The 13,398-nt window shown below is 50.2% G+C and overlaps 1 protein-coding gene across 1 annotated transcript; it reads right to left on the reverse strand.

The window, feature by feature from the left end:
• Positions 1–3,357: 3,357 nt before the first annotated feature.
• LOC135891616 (CD209 antigen-like protein C) lies at positions 3,358–13,198 on the reverse strand. Its single transcript, XM_065419226.1, has 9 exons — positions 13,102–13,198; positions 12,405–12,515; positions 11,307–11,396; positions 9,886–9,936; positions 9,384–9,473; positions 7,958–8,071; positions 5,946–6,097; positions 4,266–4,375; positions 3,358–3,490 (listed from the first exon to the last, which is right to left on the reverse strand). The coding sequence occupies exons 1-9, from the start codon at positions 13,196–13,198 to the stop codon at positions 3,358–3,360; spliced, it is 948 nt and encodes a 315-aa protein (XP_065275298.1).
• Positions 13,199–13,398: the final 200 nt, after the last annotated feature.

Raw genomic sequence — 13,398 nt, forward strand, 5'->3', positions numbered from 1 at the left:
TACACGTCTGTATATCTTGAGGATGAAGGGCCAGAAACTTAGCAGATATAAAGCTGTGTAACTCCATATACTTTCATGGAGCTCAATGGATATATAGCAGCTGAGGACCAAGCCCCTGATTTTTACTGGCTATCAGAACATATGGGGAAGGGAATAATTGTATTTCTACACTGATAATTTGTGATCATGAACCTAACCCCCTTGAACCTTCATGACATCTGCTCAGAATAGCTTTGCCGGCTCTTTTATACTTGTCTCCAAGCAGCAACTCAAATGAGGATGTATCAGAGGGGTAACCATGTTAGTCTGTATCCACAAAAACAATGAAGAGTCCGGTGGCACCTTGAAGACTAACAGATTTATTTGGGCATAAGCTTTCGTGAGTAAAAAACCTCACTTCTTCAGATGCATGGAGTGAAATTTACAGATACAGGCATAAATATACTGGCACATGACAAATGAGGAAGGTCTGGATCCAATATAGTGTTAAGAGAACAAAGACTTTTTTGGTAGGACAATATAATTGCCCCCCTGATTAATGCCACCCCAATATTCAATGCCAGCATCACTCCACTGGCTCCCGGCAAACTGAAAGTCAAAGAAATATGTGTAGTCACTGGGAATTTGTTGTTCATTTGCGTTATTTCCTCCTCCAGCACCTCTTGAACAACTCACTACTGCTCACCACAATCCAGACAGAACAGCCACCAGGAAACATCGGAGAAAGGGGAATTCACTGGCCAAAGCCCATGAGTGTGTGCACTGTTTTCTGAATAGAAGATGGACGCATGATGTGCCAGTTCGTGAATGTGGAAACTTTGGAAGATTCCTCACAAGATCCAGCAGGTGTAAGAGAATGGAGAGATATATACAGAACATTTTTGAATGGCAGTTTGGCGTAGGGAGGCCACTTGTGTGGTTTCACACCAGACAGTCTTCTTTTTGTGTGGTTTGTCTCCCATCCGGTAGTGGTAAAAATTGGGGGTGTTTTTTCCAGTATCAGATGGGAGACCCCATTTTGGAGAGTGCACTTCTCTGCCCCACCCATATGACTTTGTACTGCTGCTACATCCAAGGTCAGGCCAGTGGGAGCGGAATGCTCTCAAACATGGCATCCCCCATGCAGTGTGACCTTGGACATACCATGTGGATGACATCACGCTGGCAGGGGTGAGGTAATGCCGGCAGGGGTGGGCTCATGCATTCCTAGAAGTGCCTTGATGTTTGGTATTCCAGGAACGTGAGTAGCCACCATAGCTTGGACCAACCTGTAAGAAAATCAAGCTTGGTTGAACAGAGTTCTCCAACTGTCCAAGGAAGACAGATGATCATTGCTAGAGATTCAATACTCCAAAGAATTGAAAGAAGTTTTGCAAGGAATAGGAAAACAAGAGGTGAGTGAGTTGCGCTTGCAGAGCCAAGACACCAGATATCACTCTGAGATTGGACAGGCTTCGGAAGTTGACAGGCAACCATTGGTGAGACTTCATATAAAAATTAATGTCACTGCACAGATAGTTGATGATTTCTGGGCTCTTGGAAGTGTGCTGAAGAAGAAGAATGTCCAAGCCATGTTTGAAAAAATCCTTCCTGTCCCACGAGTAAAGGAAGACAGAACACAGAAGATTATGGAAGTGAACTGCTGGCTAGGTAAGTGATGGAGGGTTATGGTTTTGTAGAACAATGGTCCACCTTCTGTGAGGAGAGGGGGCTGTATATTGTGGATGGCTTCCACCTCAGTGACAGGCTGTCTAGAGCTGGTTTGAGACAGGGTATATTTGGCCTGCTGGGGGCCCCGTAGCCCTCCTGCAACCTACTGCTCCCCAGTCCCAAAAACAGCAGGCTGAGAACAGAAGAACAGCAAAGGTGAGTCCTCGAAGACTGCCTAGAGAGGAGTCTCTGGAGCAGCCATTTTGGAAACCACAGAGACCTGGTCCTCCAAGGGCTAGAAGGGTGAGCAACAGCCAGTCAGAAACCTGCTGGCGCAGATAAAAGGAGTTCCTGCCTATAGCGGGTCAGTTCCAGGCTGAGGCCAGAGGAGTGCAGGAGGGGGCTCCTCTCTGGCCAAAGGAGCCAGACAATCAGACAGAGTTTATGGTTAGCTAACCTTACATAATTGGGATTGCAGAGAGCGTAGAACCTGAGGACGCTGGCCCTGAGACAGGGCTGGAGATAAAAGGGCCCGGTAGAAAGAGGTCCAGGGAATATAGCAGTGAAGAATTGAAGTGAGCAGTGTGTGCCTGCTGTGCATAGGGTCACTGCGTTGGAACCCAGAGTAGTGGGCGGGCCTGGGTTCCCCTTCCGGCCACAGATAAAGTGGCATAAACCCCAAGAATGGGATTGGGCATATTTGGGAGCCCAAACAAAGGGCTGAATTTAAAAGGCCCAGAGCTGGGCTGAAGACCCTAGCAAGGGCAAGGAGACTGGTTATTTGCTGGTCTCTTTAATACCCTGGAAGGGGTTCATTTGGACTTCCTGACTTGGCTGGGGGGACAACTCACTGAAGGTCAGCCAAGGTCGGTCAGCAGCCCGCAGGGGGCACCAAGAGCAAGAAAAAGGACAGTGGTACCACATCCCACCGCTCAGAGGCGCTCAAGAGGTTAGTGCCCATTTAAAGGGCTAAACCAATAGCAAAAGGGGAGGGTAAAAAGAGGGAAGATATGAGCACAGCACAAAATCAAGAGGCTGAGAACAAAATTAATCATGGAACCAAAGGACATGAAGAGAAGGAATTCTTGAATTGCCTCTATACCAATAATACTAGAGCCCTGAAAAGAACAACCCTGCCCTGGGTCCCAGTATGGGAGGTAAATGGATTAGACGGTCCAATGCCAGTCACCTGCTCCACCTCTGCTTTCCAAGATCCTGTCCCATAGTTCCACTCGCTGCAGTAGCCGCCCAGCATGTAGAGCAGTGATACTTGGACCTCAGTAGCTCAGGAGTCAAATTAGCCATCACCGTTACGCAAAAGAGCCACAGTAGGGTGAATTCATTGTTTCATTTACTATAGTACTATTCATATTTAAACAGTGTGATGGGAAATATTTAGTTTTATATCTATCTATATTAATCTCACAGCAAATAAGTTAGTAGCTTAGTGCAAGTTGATAACTCAATGGGTTAATAACATAGTAAAAGCATCCAGATTGGTTAATAACTTAGATCGGTTAATAATTAAATCACAGTGTTGTAATATCGTGTGCTGCAAAGAGCCAAAGGAGACACATTAAAACCTCTTGCAGCTCACGAGCGGCAGTCTGAGAATCACTGATTTAGAGAGATGATAGCTCCGGAGCAGTCCCACACGGGGCAGCCTGTGTGACACCTTCCCTCACTGCTGTGGTTTCAGGGACTCATCTAGCACTGCCGTTCGCAGATCCAGTAATGAGTCAAGGAGCAGATGGCATCGTTCCACTTCCCGTCAAAGAGCAGGGTGCCGCAGTCTTCCCCGTGCGCCCCAGAATTGTTGGGTTCCCCGGGCACCCAGAACCTGAGAAGGAAACCGAAGCCACATGAAATTGGAGGTCTCTGGTTTGAAAACCTCCTCCTTGCAGGTGCTATGAAATGAGCCAGCTCCTAGGGGACAGGTCTCCACATCACCAACGCCAATGGGCACTAACTGGTCTGATAGTTTTAACAGAGAGAGTCAAGGTGGGCATGGACTGATCTGCCTACTCACTCCTTGAGGTGATGCCTGGAGCTCACAGCCATGGCAGGTTGGTGGTAGCCACTGAATAGGGGGAAGCTGGCCCAGTCACTGCTCAAGCCGGAGCTGTTCTCAGCTTGGACAACATCAGTTTCCAGTGCATTTTACAGGTGAGGAAACTGAGGCACAGAGCAGGAAGAGACGTGCCTCACAGTCGGCCAGCAGAGCACACTCATGGGGCTGGGACTAGAACCCAGGAGTGCTGCCTCCTTGTCCACGGCCCTGTCCCCTGGGCCATGTTGCTGTTCTCCCCAGCACCGTTCCTTAGCAGGACATTCAGAATGCCCCATGGTCAAGCAGCTTTCTGCTCCCCAGGAACATCCCAGGTCCAGTCCCTGCTCTGTGCTGACCCTGGATGACATTAGCATGGAGGCAGTAGCAGACTCATAACCTTCTTTACGTGGTTTAGCCACTAAAGGGGACCAGAGACCCCTCTAGTATCAATTGCATTGGTATCAATGCTCCATCTGGCTCTTTAGCAGGACAGCAGATAAAGCAGAAACAGCTGATTGTAAGGGACAGTTCGCTCTTCAAAGAGGCTGAAGAAAGAGGAACTTGCCTAAGAGACAGGGGGCTGCCGTCCAGCCAGCGCCACTCTCCTTCCTTCGCTGAGTCGCTGAGGCCGAGCCAGTACATGTGGGGGTTAGTGATGTGGTTTGACAAAAATGTCTATGTGGGAAAACAGGTGAAGGAGACAATCATGATCCCAAGCAGAAGGTGAGGGGGGAGGTGAGGAGGTTTCATGGGGCCTGTGTTTGTGGCCAGCAGAGTCTGTCGCTGTAGATTCTCATCCCCCCCGCTGTTTTCCCAACCCTTTACATGAGGGCTGGCCACCCTACATTCCCATGATGCACCAGGCACTCCCATGATGCATTGCTTCCTCTCTTCAAGAGGAATGACTGTTCTACATCACGGGAGATGTAGACTGACTAGCTAACCTGACCTCTAAAGAATGGGGGCCTGAGGCATCCAAACTACAGCTCCCATGAGGCACTGCAGCAGCATTTCCAAATTGAAATGTTTCGATTTTCAGCCAAAAAATTGCAATATATAAATGTTTGCCCCCCAAAATGAAATTTTCCACAGGGAAAAAAAAGCTCATTTTCTGACCAGCTGTACTTCAAATGTCTCATCTCTGCCCTTAGCCCTGCAAATTTCCCCTTCACAATGGGAGGTGAACACTGGCCTGTTTTGGGCAGGAACTGTCCTTTTGTGATGTGTGTACAGCACCTAGCACAACAGGGCTCTGATTGGTACTTCTAGGTGCTACCACAATACAGGTAAGTGATAATAATAAGGCTGAATATTACGCTGCTGTTCCCTGAGGGCTGTAGATAATTTTCAGTCCTTCTACAGCTGCTGAGGATCTGCCTCTGGGGACTGTGAAATCCATGGCCATAGGTCTCCTCCAGGCAGGGGAACCAAGGAATCATCTTACAGTCCCTGTTAAGTCCCATTCTGCACCCTGGTTACTGGGGGAGCCTTAAATCCAGAACTGAAGACGGGATAGCGAAATACACACGCTATGAGCTGTACTGCTCGTGAGTCAGATTTAGGTTCTGGTGACTCCAGATTCACACCAGTGTCTTGCCCACCTCTGCACTACATGGGCATCCTCCCAGCACCAACTAGTCTCCCAAAGTCCTGTTCCCAGCAGGCACTGGGTTCAATTTAAAACTTAAGGTGGATTCTCCCTCAGGGCAGGATTCCTTCTGCAATGTCTTGATGAGGAATCTGGAGTGGGGTCTTCCCTAGGATAGCAAAAGGCCTTTCGTAGTGTAGAAGTGAGCGCCTGTGAAAAGCATTTTACCTCTGGGTCAGCAGCTGAAATCCTGCCTAGGTCAGTAGCAATCAAATATAATTTTTAGGTCCCCATGAAACTGTGATTTGGATTCACACGGGATTATAACTGCCCCCCCAACACACACACACATGAAATTTTGTTTCACATCAAACCATCCACATCTGACACTGAGATTTCTTATCACAGAGCTCACTCGACATTTTTCAAATGACTAAGTATCGAGTTCCCCTCAATCCCCCTTGAACAGCAAGCTACAACCAAAAATATTTCTAAATTCCTGGAGAACTTGGGCCAGTCTGTGATCTCAGTTATGCTGGGGGTAAATCTAGAGTAACTCAAGATTCACCCTGGGGTAACAGCACAGAATCTGGCCCCTTGTGCTTAATTCCTTCCATTCTGCATGATCCACAATAGGAATCTGAGTGGCTGGCTTACCTGTTCCTCTTCGGTGTTAACGATAACCAGGCCAGACTTTTGATCCATACAGAACTGCTTAGCGTCCGGCCAGGATTTAGTCGATGTTGAAAAGAAGTAGCAACTTTTCTCAAAACGCTGCCAGCCAGGTGGACATTTCATGCAGGTGAATTCTGTGAGAAGTCAAATTATGGGACAAGCCTGGATTAGAGAGTGAAAATGCATTCTAACTGCTCACAAGCAGTTAAAGGAATTCAAGAATTTATTCAGTATTTGGACTTAAGCATGAATTTCACCCTCCTGAAAAGCTTGCTAAATAGTTTGTTGCAAATATTCATACTTTGATATTCATCCTCTGTGGGGTGGTTTTATAAGTTACATTAGGGTTACCATACGTCCGGATTTTCCCGGACATGTCCGGCTTTTTGGTCCTCAAATCCCCGTCCGGGAGGAATTTCCAAAAAGCAGGACATGTCTGGGAAAATAGGGAGGCATGGTAAGGGGACCGCCTCCTCCCTGGGCTCCAACTTTCCGGGGCCAGCCGGACTCGGGAGCAGCCGCTGCTGCAGCTCCCACTGCCACGGGAGGAAGCGGCCAAGCATGTGGTGCTCGGCGGCTGCGGCTCTGGTGCCCGGGGCGTGAACCCCTGAGCCCGCGCCTGCTGCGGGGACCCAGCTGGTGCAATCCTGCGGGCGGCCCCGGAGTGGGGGCAGCAGGCCCCAGCCCCCCCTGCCGCTCGGGTCCCGCAGGGGAACGAACGGGGCCGCCTGCGGGATTGCACCCAGCTGGGCAGCAGCCCAGACGTGACTGGCCAGGGGCTGGGCACAGCGTGCGCGCTGCTGGGTCCCCGCAGCAGGCCCAGGCTCGGAGGGTTCGGCCCGGGCGCCAGAGCCGCAGCCGCCGAGCCCCACGTGCTTGGCCGCTTCCTCCCCCCGCAGCAGTGGCAGCTGCAGCAGCGGCTGCTCCCGAGTCCCGCTGCCCAGGTGGGGAGAACAGCCGCCGCCTGGCCCCGCGGGCCGCCCCCCTACTCTCCCTCCAGGTACCGCGCCAGAGTTCTGCCTGCGCTCGGGGCCAGGCCGGACACTCACTCACCCCGGCCCCGCGCTCCCCTGCGTCTCCCGGGCCTCCCTCCAGCACTTGCGGAGGAAGGAGGAATGGGGGGGGGGGGGGTTTGCTCTGGTCACCCTGGGGGCGGAGTTGGGGCGGGGACTTTGGGGAAGGGGCGGAGTTAGGGCGGGGAAGGGGAAGGGGCGGAGTTGGGGCAGGGCCGGGGCCCCGTGGAGTGTCCTCTTTTCGCAGGATTGAAATATGGTAACCCTAAGTTACATGGCAGTGTCACCCCTCTGACATGTGGTAGCAGATGGCAGGGCCTGGTAGGTCGGTTTCCCATTGAAAATAAATCAGTGAGTTAATATTTTCCTAGTATAACTTGTTGATTTTCGCTCTGTGCACTAGTCCTGGAAAATAGGTGCCGATAAACAAAAAACAGCTGCCCCCCCAAAATATCACAGCCTGCAAACAACAACATATCATGTCTTCAAAGACTGAATACCACTGACATGCTCGGAAAGAGAACTTGCAAGCTGATGTACAGCAGCACCATCTGGTGGCTTCTGCCATACAGTATTGTATCCATCCCATGTTAGGCTTCTTTATGTATTTAGCCAACTAGGGCCAAGATTATCAGCTGTGTCCATTTTCATTGAGTGAAGGGCAGATATCAGGGAATGGCTTATGGTTCCCTGAGTCTCTGGATGATTCTACACCAACTCTGGTGCCCAAGGCATAGAACCAATGAGAGAATCGGGGCCAGACAGGAGGGTGGCAAAGGAGACATCTGTGCTGGCTCTACAGTCACTGGGGACTCCCAGCTGGGGAGATGTGGTCAGTTTCAGTCCAGGGGGAGCTGCGCAGGCCATAGGCCTATTGGGAACATGACAGGCGAAAGTGCTGTCCCTGTTGCCTTTTACTGACACTGAGCCTTTCAGATAACGCTGTCACAGGCGTCACAGCCCTACCCGGCGACTATTTACCTGTGAGATTCTGTAACTCGTCCTGCACCCTGCTCAAGACCTGCTGGAGTCTGTCATGGTCCCTTCTCACCTCAGCCAGCTCCTTCGACATACTGTGCGTTAGGTTCCTTATCTCTGTCAGGGGAGGCAGGGGGTAGAAAAATGCCACCGGAATCAACAGGTTGATATTTCTGGGCTGGCTCAGACCTTCCTTTACAGCGGCTGGAAATTTCTCTGTGTCCATCGATCCGCAAACACACTCTCTGTCCCCATTCACAGCCTTCGACCTACCTATGCTCTGATACCGGAGTCGCCCATTGTATTACCTGAGCACCTCTGCTAGCCTGGGCTCATTGATTTTCCTTCAAGCCAACTGTTGGATTCAGTGAGTGAATTTTTATGTCAGTAGGCTCACAATCAGGTAGCCCACACTCCACTTCTGCATCACAGAATCCGGCTCATGTTAGCACTGTATGGGCCTGATACCAGAAAGGCTGAGCATTCCCAAATTCCTTCTGCAGGCCCTGTGAACTCTCAGCAGCGCTGAGCAAACCAGAGTCCCCCCATAACCCCCGGCCTCTCACTCCAACGTATCTACAGGGTACTTAGACCACAATGCAGCAAAGCACTTAAAGACAAAGCCAGTGATTTTCAACCTGTTTTCATTTGCAAACCGCTGAGCTTTTCAATCATAGAATCATAGATTATTAGGGTTGGAAGGGACCTCAGGAGATCATCTAGTCCAACCCCCTGCTCAAAGCAGGATCAATTCCCCAACTAAATCCCCAAATGGCCCCCTCAAGGATTGAACTCACAACCCTGGGTTTAGCAGGCCAACGCTCAAACCACTGAGCTATCCCTCCCCCTCAATGGTGGTGTGGACCCCTATTGAAATCTTAGGCATAGTGTGCGGACCCCCACAGGTCTACGGACCACAGGTCGAAAACGACTGCTCTGAGCATGTATCATCCCACACAGTAATCGGGAGCCTAGAGTAGATTGACAGCTGCTATCGTGGGTAACAACTTGGGGATTGAACTGGGGTCCTCCAGGGCTAAAAGCAGGAAATACTACAGCTTGAGACAAAGCTACCCAATCATCTCCTAGACCAGCACAGTGGGGGACCTGTCACACGTGCTCACCAGTGGGTTACACATGCATAAGTGCATTTGCTGGATCAGGGTCTGAGATCCAAAGTTCTGCTGCAGCATGAACGGGGCTCAGGATAAAACCTGGGATGGCCCATGGGAGCAGGATGCAGCTGATCCCAAACTAAAACGGGATTATCCATGTAGGGCTCCCGGCTCCAGCCTCACACTCCCCCTTTCTCATCCTCCTTCTCTACTTCCATTTCAGCTTGTCCTTCACACGGGAAGCTCAGACCCAGGAGTCCCTCTACAAGGAAGTAGCAGTGATCAGGTAAAGGAAGGAAAAGGATGTTTCTCACCTATGGCGTCCTGGAGATGTGATGGGTCTTTCACGTGATCAGCTTGGATCTCCTCGATCCCCAGCCTAACCCCAGCCATCTCCTTGGACACTGCAGACAACAGGGAGCAGGAAACAACTGCTGTACTTGGGCGTGTCGAAGGGAGAGACTCCACCCATGTGCAACCTCCACGATTTTATTGCAGGTTTTGTGACACTTGATATGTTTCTTCAGCCCCAGCTCCTGGATTTATGCAGTTAGGAGAGAATCTCAGCTTTCATTAGAAAAAAATAATTTCTACCCTTCGTGGTAGCGGAGAACAGCTTAATAACGTGACCCAAGCATGACCTGAAAGGTTCAGAAACCAGAGCAGAATCAAGCCCAACATTTATTGAATTTCTAAAAAAAATAATGATTTTTAAGCCAGTCTCATGGGCTTCACTCATGATTTTTGAATGCTGGGGTTGGCAGTACAATGGAACTGTTTATGCCCAACCTCTTGAGAAACATCAGCAGAACATACCATTAAGAAGTCGACTGTTAAACACGTTGAATTCTTTGGACATCTTCAACTCTAAAAGGAAGATGAGAGAAGGGGGATTTTCCATTTTAAATAACAACACAGGACCTCATGCTGCCCCACTCAAACGCTCCACCCCTGAGGAGTGCTGGGTAAGGACCATTCATCCAGGAGTGTGTGAAATTTATAGAGCGAGCGCAGTCGTTTGCAAGGATGTAAATGGGTTTCACTTATAGCTATTAATGATTTATATTACAATGCTGCCTAGAGGCCCCAACTGAGATTAGGGCCCCTTTGTGCCAGGTGCTGCACAAACCCAAACTGAGATTGGGCACTGTTGCTCTGGGCACTGCATAGACACAGAGCGAGAGATGGTTACAATACAAATAGACAAGAAATGTTACCCATTTCACAGATAGTGAAACTGAGGAACAAAGGAATGAAGTGACTCTTTCAAGGTCACACAGGGAGTCAGTGGCAAAACTGGGGACTGAAGCCAGATCTTGTGAATTCCAGCCCATGCCTTAGCCCCAACAGCAGCCAACCTCTGCTCAGCTGGGGCTCAGACCCCTTTTGGAGCAGCGGGGTCTGAGTACTAACCCACTGTTACTGGGATGTTCTCAGTGCCCGTGACGTGCTGCACAGTGACACCCATCCTGTCCAGGTGGGTGCAGTCTCGTTACAGTGTTTAGTGTCCCAAAGGAAAATAATGACCCGTGCAGGGGGACTGTGGTAGAAAGAACAGGTCAGACCCAGGAGTGCATTGAGGTAATCCAGGGGCATCAGGGACACCCAGCATGGTGGTTCCCATTGGCCCTGCCTCTGTAGAATGGTTCCAACTGTAGGTGGGTTTGCAGGGACCATCTGCTGGATGATTGGGGACCCACCACTACACTTCTCCCCCGTCCAGATTATTGCTTCCTTACTTCCTTTAAACTGGGATCTTTCCTGGGGGACACAGGTCTCTGTTCCCACTCACCCAAGCAGTGACTGTTTATGGAAGTCCCAGGCACATGCCTACTCCTGGAACAGACAAATTCCATCTACGCCAAGGCTTCCCCAGCAGGACAACACTCTCAGCCAATGAGACACTGGTAGAAACGTGACTTCATCAGAACAAAATCTCACTGAACAATCAGTGATCCTAGGAGTAGGACAATGTTGTCCAACAACTTCTAAGAACTGCTTCCACCTCCTGTGGTCGTCCCACTCCCCACAATAATCTACAGTCCTGTCTTAGCTGTGGTCAGATCTCCAGCTGATGTATGTCTGCTCAGCTCCACTGAAGTCCAAGGAGCTACATCAACTTCACCAGCCCTGCAACTGACCCCGTGGGCCCATCTCTCCCCTCCCTTGAGGTGTAAGGACCAAAAAAGACTTGCGAAGTCCGACAAGGATTAGAAACATTTTCTTTATCCTCTCACCTATATAGTCCTGGTGATGTGACAGATTTCTCTTGGAATCTCTTCTTATTGTATCTCGATCCAGCTGGGCTTCGGCAAGACCCTGGGACACTGTAGATATGAGACTTTTGATTGCAGAGTAAAATTTAACAGGAGGGGAAACCCATATCTGTGGGGACATCAGTGCTGCTGTATAGTGCACTTTCCTCCCAGTTACCACCCAAGACTTCTGATGTCCATTACCTCTTCCTAGCTGGGATCCTCTGCTACAGGTACACTGTGCTCAACACAGGGATTCATTATTCTGGACACCAGCTCGGTCCTCAGTACAATGTAGAGCTGCGTTGGGGCTGCTCTATGTTACACTGAGCTGCCAGTGGCCCAAGATGTGCGGTGCAGCTGCTACTGCTACACACGGGTGCAGAATGTGGCTGGAGAGCTCAAAGGGGCATAGCAAAGCTGAGAGTGAAAAGGCTCAGCCTTCCCAGAGCAATGCAGGGCTCTGACTGCTGTGCAGAGCAGAAAGCTGCTTCCTGCCACAAGGAGCCTGCATCGGTTTGTGTGTGGTTAGCTGGTTGCAAAGTTAAATAGGAAAGGAATGCATGTGTCGGGCCCAAGCTTTCCTTGTGTTAATGGGGAAGAGGCAATTGTGGCAGCGCACTGTGTCATGCCCCCGTTGCATTGTTGTCACTCCCAGACATTCCCTCTCCGCTAGCATGATCGGCCGACAGCCCTTTGCACTGGCCACAGAACACGACTGAAAAAAGAACATTTTTGTATGAATATTTCACAACCTTCAAAATGTCACCACAAACATGCCCCGGTTATTGATTTTGGGTGGGATTTTTCTGAGATTTACGAGCACAAGTCCCGTGGAAAGCTAGCGGAAGTTATGCTAAGGACAAATCCCACCCCTTTGAAAATCCGGTCACCTTAACTCAGAGGTGAGTGAAAGTTACCTAGCAATGGCAACTGCTCCATAATTAAGGTCACATCTGAGCCTCCAGTCTCAGCCCAATTTTGTGCCCCACTGCTAAAATCCACCCCAAACTAGTCAGAGCAGCCTCATTCTTGGCAGGTGAGATGTGAGGGCGAGGTAGAAACGAACAGGAGACTTACATTTCCCAAGGTTCACTACGATGAGAGCTGTGGCCACTGCAATGCAAATCACCAGCAGGACATACAGGATCGCAAAGGCCTTCCCTTGGGTGGAGTTGGAAAGGCAAAGAGCTGTGGGGAGCAGCACTGGTTAGATATCTCAATGCAGGATCAACCCCTCCTAACATTCCCTTTCGGGATAGACTCCCGGCACTGAACATGGTTCCCTACAAGAGAAGATGACTGAACAAAGGGAGGGGAGGGATTCACCATATGAATACCTTGAGGTAGTTCTCAGCCTTCCCTGTGTTCCATTTTCCATGTTGGGAATCCCTCTCCCTTTTAGCAATATGGGAAGGGCAGGGGAGTGTGACACCCAGATTGAGACGCTCCTGCCTTAAAGGGAGCATGGGAATCCTCTCAGGCTGTAGCGGGAAGATATGGGCAGGCTCACAGGACCAGTTTCATCCCTGGAATAGCAACACTGAAGGCACTGGAGTGACCCAGGGATGAGTTTGCCCCATGATAAGAAAGGAGTTGATGTGGATGATGGGACTATCCAGACTCAATCCAGACACTAATTTGGGGGAGAGAGAAACTATCCTGATTGTGGGCACCGGCCAAACTCAAATAAGCAAAGCCAGGAATCGGACACAGGCCTCCTGACTCCCAGGGTAGCTCCTTAATCACAAGACCACCCTTCCTCAGGCCAGCTCACCTTTACCACCTCTCCCAGGTACGCTGCTCGCTTCCTGCACTGTCAGTTCCACCTGCTCTGAGTTGTCCCATTTGTGGTAGGAGCTGTCCGGGTGCATGGCTGCGGATGTCTATGTTCTGCTCCTGGCCGTCGGTGCAGTTTATATTGATAGGAGCCGTCATCATGCCTTTCCAGGGGAACGGACGCCTGTGGTCACACGGGTCAGGGACTCTGACCCAACCATTTCCTCTCCAGGTCAGTGCAGAATCATAGCGTCTCTGTGGTTCCAGTTTCTGGTCCTTAGACTTCCAGGCTCTG

This window comes from Emys orbicularis, chromosome 19 (assembly GCF_028017835.1).
Source record: "Emys orbicularis isolate rEmyOrb1 chromosome 19, rEmyOrb1.hap1, whole genome shotgun sequence".
In the NCBI taxonomy this organism is placed as follows: domain Eukaryota; kingdom Metazoa; phylum Chordata; order Testudines; family Emydidae; genus Emys; species Emys orbicularis.